This window comes from Herpailurus yagouaroundi, unplaced genomic scaffold (assembly GCF_014898765.1).
Source record: "Herpailurus yagouaroundi ecotype Mexico unplaced genomic scaffold, PumYag 161, whole genome shotgun sequence".
Lineage (NCBI taxonomy): Eukaryota > Metazoa > Chordata > Mammalia > Carnivora > Felidae > Herpailurus > Herpailurus yagouaroundi.
This window is the reverse complement of record NW_024412402.1, coordinates 17,856,112-17,868,892: the sequence shown is the minus strand read 5'-3', so window position 1 is coordinate 17,868,892 and position 12,781 is coordinate 17,856,112. Positions and strand designations below refer to the sequence as shown.

At 48.2% G+C, this 12,781-nt stretch overlaps 1 protein-coding gene across 5 annotated transcripts in view; it reads left to right on the top strand.

Annotated features, from left to right (window-relative positions):
• The window catches only part of KIRREL3 (kirre like nephrin family adhesion molecule 3), a 558,415-nt gene that overhangs the window by 418,971 nt on the left and 126,663 nt on the right, over positions 1-12,781 (top strand). For all 5 annotated transcript variants that reach the window (XM_040483501.1, XM_040483502.1, XM_040483499.1 and 2 more), the window contains exon 3: positions 12,595-12,672. In XM_040483501.1, coding sequence (XP_040339435.1) covers positions 12,595-12,672 — 78 coding nt within the window. The remainder of the gene's footprint in view (positions 1-12,594; positions 12,673-12,781) is intronic.

Genomic DNA, 12,781 nt, shown 5'->3' with positions numbered 1-12,781 from the left:
ACTAACAAGAGGTACACATCCTTCCATAGTTCTGGCCTGGGCCACCAACTTCCTTCATGTGGCTGTGCCATCCTCTGTGGTCAGGACAGAGCCTGAGTCAAGGTCCCTCATGGTTTCTTATGGACAGACTGGTCACAGACACACATGGGCTGCCACTGGCCACATGCACTAAAACCTTGTGAGTTCCCTTGCTCCAGAACAGACCAGGAGTGGTCGGTGTGGATGCAGGTCTTCGGTGGTACCGCCCATCCCTGCTCTGAGAAGTATTTAATGGCCCACAAATGATCCAACCAGCAGGTTGGCGGGTACAGGTAGACAAGGGAGAAGATGGTGAATGGTGGTGAATACGTACCATTTTCTCTGCAGGGGAGATTTGTCTAAGGTGTGAGCTGGAGTCTGGAATTCCTTCCCGTTCTCTCACCATAATATAGGAGCAGATGCATTCTCTCTTTTTCATACTATCCCAGTCAACCTCGTCCTCTCCTCAAATGGGCTCCCGTCTCTGGGACTCAGCTATCAATGTGCAAGGCCTGTGCAGTCCCCTGCATGCCTGATGGCAATCAGCCTCTCACTGGGATAGCCTTGTGGGGAGTAAACTCTCATGTTCTTATTAAGTGATGGCTGGTGTTTCAGAATCACTCCCGTGGATCTGTTTGGGGTTGGTTCCTAATCAAAGCTCTCAGGCTCTCCTTTGCCCCCCCCCCCCCCCCACTGCCGAAAGGTTAGCATTAAAGAGAAGAAAGGTGCTCTGGTTTCTGTTGCTGGGCTGCCAGCTTGGATCTGGGGTTCTAGGGAAGATGAGAGGGCTTGATTTTGTCCCAATTCTTGTGTTCAGATCCCAACTCTGCCATTACCAGCTGGGTGACTTCTGGCAACCCTCAGAACCTCTCTGGTCCTTGTGCCCGCCTCCAAGAATATCTCGGGTGTCGTGAGGGTTCAAGGAGAGCTTGTATCCAGCAGGTGCACAGAAGACAACAAACTTGTGTTAACTGCTGATACCCAGTCACAACCACATTCTCCGACCCATGTTCTACCCCTCGGGAGTAAGGCGCTTCCATGGAGCTTTCTGGAATCAGTGGACCTTCCACAGGCATGTTGGGCAAGAACAAGGGGGTGGAACCAGCCTGTGGTGGTCACCCTGGCCCTCTCCCAGAGGGACCCTCCAGCAACAGCTCACCCTGCGGGTCCTACAGCTCCTGCCCACATACACCAGTGGGGAGAGACTGCATTTGCACACCCTCATTTTCTCGAAGGCACAAGAAACCCTGCACTAGGGCCTCCATGTAGCTACATGGGTAGCTAGATAAATAATCACTAAATAAATAAATAAATAAAAATAAACAAAGAAAGCCTCCAATGAGCTTGAATTGCTGCCGTGCTGAGAGGTAACTGGCAGATTCAATTTAATTATAAGATACGGAGTTGTAATGGGGTGTGTGAGGCTCAAGGAGGATTTCAGTAATGGGAGGACAGCGGGGGTTCTCTGCCTTCTCTGCTGGCTCTTCTCCTTTCCCCACCGCCTCCTTTCCTCTCTCGCCGTGTGAGCTGGGGCAGTGGCGGGGAGCTCGACACTGCTCTGGAGGACAATGTCTCGCCCACCCTCAGGGCCTCTGCTCCCCTCTAGCCTCAGCTCTTGGGACCACCCAAGTTACCAGGCCTGGGCTGGTCCTCGCTCAGGAAGACGGTGAGGTGGGGGCAGCAAGGGGCTTCATGCTCACAGCCCCTGCCTTCTTCTTCTGCTCCAGGGAAGGTGCCCAGCGAGGTACCGGCCCCTGCTGCAAGGCCAGGTGAACAGGCAGCTCTGATCTGTTTGCCTGAGGACAAAAGCAAACTTTGCCTGGCCTGCCTCTTGTACAGCTTTCTACCCAGAAAGTGGAGGGTGCATCCTCCAGCCTACTGAGGCTTAGCCAATGCCCTTCCATCCTAGGACCCTGTAATAGGCGACCATGTGCCTCCTCTCCTCTCTGTCTCTCTCTGTCTCTCTGTCTCTGTCTCTCTCTCTCTCTCATACCATCCCAGCTGCTCTCATTGTCTCCTCGGGTGGGACTGCCAGATTGGATGGCCCTACGCTCCATACACCGCCCCCCCCCAACTCCCAGAACACTGTTTCCTTCTGCCTCCCCTTTCCTTGTACCAGGTGAGAGCAACCGTCTCTGTCTACCCCCACCCTATTCAGCAGAGGGCTTGAGGGCAGAGGCTGGCCATATCTGACTCCACTGATAAATTCCTTAAGGCCAGCTCCTGGCCCTTATGGGACTCTCTTGGTTAATCCTCAGCTTTTATGATTTTATTGGGGCCATAAATGGGTGACACAGAGGTTTGCAAGCACATAACTAAACAGCAGCCGTTCTCCATGCTTCCATGTCCTGCCTCCCCCTCCCTGTCTCCCAGGGAGGCGATCCATCCTTCTCCAGGCATGCACTTTCCAGGGCCTGACTCCCACAAGGATTTCTCAGTGCCCCCTAACCCCCTGGCAGCAATGCCCATGACTCCATTGGCCCGCACCCTCTGAGCACATATGGTCCCCTTCTTCCCACTGGGGTCTCTGCTGGTCACCTGGGCTCAGCATCCAGACCATATCCCAGCAGAATGGCACAGCCCGGGCTCTGGGATCAAATGGGCCTAGATTTTGGTCCTGGCTCCTCCACTTCCCAGCTGTGTGACTTCAGGTAAATTACCCAACTTCCCTGAACCCCACCTATACAATGGGGCTGATAATCCATATCTCCAGGAATCTGTGTGAAGATTAAATCCATGCATCAAGTTTATATTCATAGCCTTTTGTTGGGCCTCTGCCTTCCCAAAGATCTGGACCTCAAGTCCATGGAATGGGGTGTGAGTATGGGGAGGTAGGGGGGACTTTGGAGGCTTCCTCGTGGCGCTCGGTCTTAGTCCTTTAGGGACACTTTTGGTCCTAAAAGAAAAAGGAGAAAAGAGATGCCCTCTTTCTGCCTGGCCTCCTAGCTGTGATTGACTGGCTGTACCAGGCTGAGCCTCCCCAGGGACAGGGCACACAGCTGTCGAGCATCTGGTTCCATTCAGACATTACTCACCAACTTCCAACTTTCTCTCAGGAAAAGTCTAAAAGCCTTGCAGGCATATGGCCTTCAGCAGTCTCTGTCCCTCACAGGATAAGCAGAATGATGACAGGCCAGGGGGGAGGGATGGCCTTCATGATCCTGTTTCTCTGTCATATTCCCTCACAGAGCAATTAACCCCATGGGATCAGACATCTTAAACCAGAGATGGCTGAGGTAATCTTGTACATGTGATAAAACTGTTTCCATAAAATTCTTCAACCAATATTACTAAACTCTCCCCCTATTCCCTGCAACTCTTACAAAGATATTATACCAGTTATCCAAAAAAACCTCACTCATAATCAGGTTTACTGGCTTCCACACTTACTAGCTGTATGACCCTGAGTGAGTTATTGAATCTTTTAGATTATCAGTTTCCCATTCTAGCAGATAGGAATAATAATAGTACTTACAGAATTTTTATGATTGAAGAAGATAATGCATACAAAGTATCTAACACAGAGACTAATAAATCATAAGCAATCAGCAAATTGCAACTGTTTTTTTTTTTAATGTTTCTTGATTTTTGAGGAAAAGAAAGAGAGTGAGTAGGGGAGAGGCAGAGAGAGGGGAACAGAGGACCTGAAGCGGGCTCCTCACTGACAGCAGCAAAGCAAGCCTGATGTGGGGCTTGAACTCATGAACCATGAGATCATGACGTGAGCCAAAGTCAGATGCTCAACCAACCGAGTCACCCAGGTGCCCCTATAAATGGCAACTTTGATTGTGATGATGAATGAAGTGAGCTTGGCCCCAGATGGGGGAGCCCTTGGTGATACCAACCAGTGGAGAGGGGCAAGGCTGGGCTGCATCCAGCCCCCAGGAGGTAGGGTAACCTGTGTCCCAGTTCCAGGGTGTAGAGGAGTGTGGGAGGAGTGCAACCCCTGGGCTCTGCATTGATGCCCAAGTGGCCCAGAGGAAGGCCACATTCTCAGTCAGTTGGTGGCCATGTTGGAATTCCAAGCAATTAATTAGTTGGGAGAAAGACCCCAGGCAGTATCTGAGGGTAGAAGATGAGCCCAACCTTCTGTGAAAAGAAAGATGGCAGGAGCCAGGCAAGGTCTCCAAGAGCCAGCCCGGTGGGCAGAGACTCGGTTCTCATGGAGGACTGAGACAGAGCATGGCAAGGTGCACCAGGCATGAAGTCAGGCAGACAGGTGGACTCAAGCTTTGCCACTCAATAGCTGAGGGACCCTGGGTGACTCCTTACCCATCTAAAATGTCCATTTCTTTATAAATAAAGATAAGAATAGTAACACCTGTCTTTACAAGGTCGGTGTGAAGGGGAAACAGGATGAGAAAAGTCAAACGCCTATTGCCACCCGGTAAATGTCCGATTTGTCTTGAGCACAATGTAGAGTCGGGCCAGTGGACCAGGAGTTTGGGGAAGCCAGAGGAGTAGTGACCACATGGGCACCAGACTTCCTGTAGGCACGTGGGGTCTGGGGCCAGCGGCAACATGGGCAGTCATGGACCCCACAGCTGGTGGTGAGGAATCACTGAAAGACTGCCTGCCTTAGCCGCCCTGTGGATAGGGCCGTGCCAGCCAGTAAGGGCAGGCTGAGGCAGCTGAGGAGGCCAGGGGCTGGTAAAGGGCTTCCCCAGTGTTACTTCTTGCCATTGCTGCATATGAAGCTGAAGCTTCTTACCATCAGCTATCGGAGGGAGGTCTGCCCCTGCAGGAACTAGCAGGGATGAGCTGGTGGGTCACAAAGACCTTTGGGAATTATCACAATGATTGCTGACCCTTCCTGAAAGAAGATAACGCCACTTGAGCTTTGCCATCTGATTTATTATCTTAAAAACTTAAGGCTATAGCCGGTTCAGGTTTCTCCTACAAGAATTTAATTGGTATGTAATAGCACAGGCAATTAAATAGAAATCAATAGTTTAAAACAACTAATTGATACTTAATATGAATGGGGAAAAACTTAGTTCTAATATAATTAACTCATGAAATAGGTAATGAAATAGCAATTATGTCTTTACAACAATGTAAAGTTTATAGTTCTTTAATAAACTTAGAGTTAGCAAGCAATGAGAGTCAAAAATTATGAAACAGGTATTATTGGGCTATTAAACATTTATTACTTGTCCTGGAGGGCCATAGGCAGACACTAGTCAGGATTAATAAGCCTTTGCTATTCCCCTCTTCAGGCCTCTTTACTATAGAGGTTGATCAGAAAACTGTGATCTCTGCGCAATTTATGGGCACCATTATTGCCCGGGATGTGAGTAATAATGCTGAAACCAGGGTGAGACAGAACTGAAGCAGAAAGCAGGAGCTTAGCAGAATCAAGGTGAGGACTTCTCAAACACGAGGCTCTGGCATCCTGGGATCGCCCAGGCATCCTGGCAAGACTGGCTTTTGATGAGTCAGGCCATCGGTATGGACGCCCACCAAGGGCAACCCCCCAGACAAATCTCCAGCCTTCGGGGCCCTTGGCGAGAGCCACCCCATGACCTGTAGCAATTATTGCCATTAGTGTGGAAATAATTCACATGCTAATGACACTTTGTTTTACTGAACTACAGTGTTTGATTTTCGTTCACCTTTTCACAGGTATATGCCTTACATAGTCAACTGGATTATCATCTCATTGTGGGAGGAAGCTTGCCTTACATGTTTTTGTCTTGCACATGGTGCACTTAGGAGCCTCTCCATGAGCGTCTGTGGACCGGATACCATACCTGTCACACTTTATAAATACGCGCTGGTTGTGCAGGGCTCGTACTAACACTTGTGGCAGAGTCTACCTATATATTATTCCATTGCTTTCTATGTTATTCATTACATAATGACTTGATCTACAGAAGACATCTGCTCTCTGAGGTCAGTAAAGCTGATTGAAAAGGTATTTCTTCAGGGGCACCTGGGTGGGTGGCTCAGTAGGTTAGGCATCTGACTTCAGCCTAGATCACGATCTCTTGGTTCAGGAGTTCGAGCCACACATCAGGCTCCTCATTGACAGGGTGCATTCTCTCTCTCTCTCTCTCTCTCTCTGCCCCTGCCCCTCCCCACTTTCTCTCTCTCTCTCTCTCTCTCTCTCATTTTTTAAAATTTTTTTCACCACCTATTAGTTTTTAATTCTTGTCAGATGATAATAATTACATATTTATTTTAAATAAATTAAAATAAATGCACAGGTAAAGACTATTACCTGTGTAATGTAGTAAGGAAAATATTTTAATAAAAGTAGATATAAAGCCATGTTGTAACAGCATACTTTTTCATAAAGTTCTATACAACATACATGTGTGAATTCTATTATTTTTTTTCTTATTCTTTTTTCCCCTTTTTATTTTTTTCATTTTATTTTTTATTTTTTAAAATTTACATCCAAATTAGCATATAGTGCAATGACTTCAGGAGTAGATTCCTCCTGAGTAGATTAGTGCCCCTTACCCATTTAGCCCATCCCCCTCCCACAACCCCTCCAGTAACCCTCAGTTTGTTCTCCATATTTATGAGTCTCTTCTGTTTTGTCCCCCTCCCTGTTTTTATATTATTTTTGTTTCCTTTCCCTTATGTTCATCTGTTCTGTCTCTTAAAGTCCTCCTATGAGTGAAGTCGTATGATTTTTGTCTTTCTCTGACTAATTTCACTTAGCATCATACCCTCCAGTTCCATCCACGTAGTTGCAAATGGCAAGATTTCATTCTTTTTGATTGCCGAGTAATACTCCATTGTGTATTCTTTATCCATTCATCCATCGATGGACATTTGGGCTCTTTCCATACTTGGGCTATTGTTGATAGTGCTGCTATAAACATGGGGGTGCATGTGTCCCTTCGAAACAGCACACCTGTATCCCATGGATAAATGCCTAGTAGTGCAATTTTTAGTTTTTTGAGGAACCTCTATATTGTTTTCCAGAGTGGCTGCACCAGCTTGCATTCCCAGCTTGCTCTCTCTCTTTTAAAATAAGTAAATAAACTTTTTAAAAATGTATTTCTTCATAGCTCATGTAATCATCCAAGACTGCTTCACTTGGGAACCCCATCACCTCAAACACAAGAAGTCCAGAAATGCACCATTATCCAGCCCCCCCATGGCCTAATTGGCTTCCTTCGTCAGCTGCTTCTGACACAGACACCTCTCTTCCCCCAACCCCCCCAACTAAAGCCACTGTGGTCATCTGCCCCCTTCTGCTTGGCCACTCTGGCACTCAGCCCATAGTCTCTTCCCAGAATGTCTTTCAGATTCACCATGTTCTCTCCATCTTCGGCCCCTCTGGGGCCTCAGCCTCACCTGCTGTACCCACCTGGCTGGTCTTCCTGACTCACTTCCTCTTCCAGTCCCTCAACCTGTAGCTACCACAATAGCCTCCAAAGAACACCGCCCCAAAGTTCATTATTCATTATATCACTTTGGATGAGTCTCCCCTTTCATACCTGTAAAGAAGGGGGAGGAATTTAACGGTCCCTACTCCCCAGTCTGACATTTCATTTCTATTTGTTGAGCTCGCCCTTACCAGCTACTTCATTGTAGGCATTCTTCACCAAGTGCATCTGATTTTCATACTAACCATGTGCAGAGCGTCCTACTATTAGTATCCACATTTTATAAAGTTCAGAGACACCCAGAGCATGGCTCACTCTGGAGTGCTAGAGCAAGGCTCCAGCCAACACTGAGAGCTTCGAAGCACACATGGCCTCCCTGTGACTCTAGCTGGGTCCAGCTGACGCCTTCTCCATATGGTCTCAGGAACCATCTGGTGAGCTATTTTCAGCCTCTCCACTGCTCTCCTGTGTCAAGGTGGCAGGGATGGAGAGGCTCTGAATGTCCCCCTGAGAAAGCTCAGGGTCCTTTCACTTGCTTTCTGATCTCAGGCTGTCTTCAGAGAGTGGGGAGAGAGAGAGCAGATGTCAGCCCATCATCTCTCACCAGGAGTACTGCAATAGTCAAACAATGGCGCTCTCTTGTCTGTGCTTACCTCTCCCCATCCTTCCTCTGCACCAGTGCCAAAATGGTCTTTATAAGATGCAAACCTGGCCTGTCGGTTCCTTCAGAGCTCTCTGAGAGAAGAATCTGCTCCAGGCCTCTCTCTTGGCTTGTAGGTGGCTGTCTTCATGTTCATATGGTGTTTTCCCTGTATGTGTGTCTGTCTCCAAATGTCCCCTTTTTATGAGGACACCAGGGGCATTGGCTTAGGGCCCCTCTAATGAGCATTTTAACTTGATTATCTCTGTCAAGGCCTTACCTTCAAATAAAGTCACGTTCTCTGGTGAATCCACATTCCACATGTGAATGAGGGGGAGAGGGGCAGGGCAGGGAAGAGACATAGTTCAACCCACAACACTGTTCTAGCCAGGGCCACCAACATCTGTTCTCTATTGTCTAGTCTGTCTTGATTCACAGCCTCGGCAGCCCTGGGATCCGAGACCTTCCCCTGAGAAAGCTAGAAATCAGACCCGGCTTCTAACCTGAGTACTATTATCAGCTCGTACTTTGCCCTTGAACTGCCCTTTTACTTCTCTGAACCTCAGTCTCTGAAACCAAACTGGAGGAAATAGACCATTCTTCCTCACCTAGTTCACTGAGCTACTGTGGGCATCTAATAAGGTAGTGAATATGACAGCATCGTGTAAAAATAAGGGTCCTGCAAATGTGAAGTAATAGCACTGTATCATTGTTATTACCTCTAAGAATAAAGAAATCCTAAGGCTAGAAAAAGTCCCATCGTCACCCTGTGAAACTGAAGGAAAGCGGTTCCATTTACAAAGTCAGCCCTTTTTATTCCTCCCAGAGGAAAGCTCCGTTTCCTAGACTTCTTTTCCAATGAATTTACAACTTTCATTCACTCGGCCATGATCCTCACCTAGCTGACTCCATTGTGCCACGTTTCAGCCCACCTGGTTTGATTCTGACCTGGGTAGGGGAGAGCAGGCGACTGCCCAATAGTCTTTAGTTGGTGCTTACATCGAATCATCGGATTTGTCCTGAGCTCCTGCCATGTGCCAGGCACTGTATTGGGGACTAAGGGCTCAGAGCTGAAAATGGCACAATCCTGGCCCTTCTGTGGCTCACGGTCCAGGAATTCCTGGGGTTCATTCACTTCTTCCCAAGAAACAATGCCCTTTCCCCATAAATGTTTCCTTGCAGAATAGTATTTCTTAAGCCTTTGCTCTCCTCAGACAGTGCCCTCCCCACCACATCTGCCGGTGACCCTGGACTTCTTTGCTGTGAACTTTCCTTTTAAGCGAGGATGACTCAATTCCTATTCATCATTTTCCACGGCTGCCTTTGGTACATCTGATGGTTCTGTACTGATAAGTGCTCAACCAAAGGCTGCAGCCCTAAGGTCCACATAGAGAAGACCCCGACATCTTGCTGTTAAAATGGGCATCTGTGATCTGATTCCACTGTCGGTCCCAGCCTTGTGTGACAAGGAAGGTGGCAGTCTGGTGGCTGGTCTAGCTCACAAAGTGAAAGATTCTTTGTGTCACAGTCCATCATCTTTCCACTAAGAGGAGCGTGCTTCGTTTGGCGGGGGTAGAGTTTCTCCAAGACAAAGCGATTACTTCCCGATGCCACCCCCGCCACGCCCCACCCAGCCCTCTCTCTGCTCAGTGCCTTTGACAACACACCTCCTCCCCTCTTGGATTTCCACATTCTCCTCCCCTCCCCCACCTCAGCCCTCCTTCCTCCTGTGGACCCAGTGACCTCTAATTTAGCTCTGCAAATCTCTCCAAAGAACATCCCAAATTTTCATATGTGGATAGCTATCTAATTCTCACTTCACTAATTCTCCAACCTGCTCATTCTTGCAAGGATCCCAGTGGCTTCTCCCCACTTCTCAGTGAGGACTCAGTTGGAGAGCCCTCTCACTTAATACATTTCTTCAGTGTGCTTATTAGCGCCTTGTAATATAGCTGCCTAAATAATTAAGACTAACCCACACGTGTCAAATTAAATGAGCCAAATACATTGAGAAATTGCCTCACCCTCCATTTCTTTTATTAATCAGGTTTTTAAAAAATTCTTTTCCTGCTCATTTGCGAAAATCAAACATGGTCTGTGAGACTCTTACTTACAATAACCATCCATGTGGCCTCTTTCCTCAGGCAGTCACCCTGGGGGCAACCTATTATGTGACACATGATGGGTTGAGTTGGGGTGGCAGAGACAGCCAACATAGACGATCTGGACTCAACAGGTCGCCCACACTCTCTCAATCTTTAGGAGAATTATGCCTGCTCCATTTTCTTCAGAGCTTAGGGGATGGTCCAGCAAGACCAACAGGAATGTTGGCCTAAATCCATCCAGCACCTTCTGTCCCCACTCCTCCGTGCTTCCCTGGGCTCATTGCAGGAACCCCAGCTCCTTTTCTCATTAGGAGTCACTGCTGATGTGCTTTAGATGGGCATAAGAAGTCAATGGAAAATATAATAAGAACCGTCAGCAGTTTTATCATTGTAGTGATGAACAATGGTCGTGCAATTATAATGGGCTGGTTAACTCTGCCTGTCGTCAGCATGTTGAGGCTTCTATACAGTCCCAGAGTCTCAGGCAAGGGGCTATTGTTCGCAGGGGCTGAGAGCCTCCTCATGGCTTGTACTTCCGCTGGCCCCCTCCTGGCAGGCTGCATTCCTGCCTCTTGAAGGTGGTTGTTAGAAAGAATCCACAAATATAGTAAGTAAACATCAAAGGGGCTTTGATCCACAGGGCCCTCGACAGAGCAGGAGCCCTTGAAGAAAGAGCCAAGGCCTTGGATGAGGGAACTTAACATCGTCAATTTGGGCGCCTGAGATGTAAAGCTGTTTGAAGTGAGGTTGGCTTGGCCGTGCCTTCAGAAGAGCGTGCTCGTGGAGGGGACGGAAGAGAAGTGAGCGCCTTTGGAAAAGGCACGCTCAGATCTGCTTCTCTGCTCTTTACTGATAGTTAATAAACCCCTTTAGAGAATCAAGAGATCAAAGCTAGTAACCTCCCTGGGCCGTGGCATTCTGCCACCGAACGCCATGCTTTGTTTTTCTCTAGGGCAAGAGCCCCTAAGCTTGACTTATCTGTCTCTCATGGACCCTTTCATCCTGCAAACCCATGGAGGGTAGACCTGGGTGACAAGAGGTGGATGGAGAGGTAGGGAGGAGAAATGAGCCCATCCTGTCTAAGCTCTAACAGCCTAGATGTTAACCTCCAGGGCTCAGAGAAACACCCAGTGTCCCAAGAGAAGTTGCTCTAATGCAGCACTCACTGGGACCCACCTTCCCTGAGACACGAATGGAGGGAACCCCTGGGTGCCCAGAAAGCCTGGCAAGCCCTGGGAGGGGGTGCAGTCACATTCCCTCTTCCAGAAATCATACCCCTTGTCCATCCGCCAAGTTTATGGCAGCTGTCACATTTGTATGAGTTCCAAGCAAAGAAGCGGGGCAGGGGGTCTAAAATAATCCTGGGAAGTCATTTGACATCTTTGAACTTCGGGTTTCCCATCTGCATAGTATGAATAGCAGTAACCTATCTGCTCACCTCATGGGGTGCTGTGGGGGATCAGAAGAGGAATTTGGTGTAGAATTGCTTCAAAGCCCATAAAGCGCTTAAGACAGATCAGAATTAGAGGATAAAAACCAGAGGGGAAATCTCGTTCTCTTGTGAGGCAGATGTACTCTAGTCCAACGCCCACACACAGTGGGCACCCATTTACCAAATGCCGTGGAAAAAACAAAAAAAACAAAAAAACAAAAAAACAAAAAAAAACAAAACAAACAAAAAAAAAAACCTCTTGCATTTGCTACCTAGGATCGTTGTCCTGCCTTATTTTTTCTGTTGTGTCAAAGTCTCGTGGGACCAGAATCTGTGTCTTGTGTCTCTTAGCCATTCCAATCCCTGTGCTCCACACTTGAGTCCACACCTCATAAGTGCTTGAGGACGGCACTGCCTTGTGCCGGAATATAGGAATGTATGGGAATCCCCAGACCCAGAAACTCACTCTCTCCCGAAAGGTAGACTCCTCTACCCCTACCTCCACCCCCACGTCTTCCCCCAAATTCACCCAACCGCTTCGTCATTCTTCTGAATCACCCCCTGTGTCTGGTTGCCTTGCTCCATCCCGGACACTACTGGCTGGACTCTGCCTCTTTTTTTGGCAGGCCTGATCACAACCACAGCATGATCTGGGTCAACCACAGCATGATCTGGGTATAGGCCCCCAGCCTATGTAGAGAGCCTCATTAACCTGTGAGTAGTGGTTACAAGCGTGGACTCTGGAGCCATACTGCCTAGATTCAAACTCCTGGTTTTGCCACGAGCTGGTTCTTCCATTTAAGACTGCCTACTCAATACATCTGTAAACGGGGATGTTATAAAATGGAGATAATGGTACGCACCTCACAGAGTTATCGTGCAGATCAAATGAGGAGTTATTGGCTTAAGATGATGCCTGGACCATCGCAAGTGCTACATAAATGTTAAATAAGTAGCCCTGTTTATAAAGGCAGCAGCTCCATAGCCCCTGCAAAGGGGCCTTCAATGACACCTGATCCATTCTAAGCTCACTCACCTGTGCTTTTCTTCCAGAGCTGGGCCTCCAGAAGAGAGGATGCTGTCTGGTGCTGGGCTACATGGCCAAGGACAAGTTTCGGAGAATGAATGAAGGTCAGTGAGAACCTGCCCACACTCTTGGGGGTAAGGTGGAGGGTGAAATCCTCCCTGCAGCTGCTCTGCTGCTATGGTAGCAGGAAGAAGAACCTGGGACAGTGGGCAG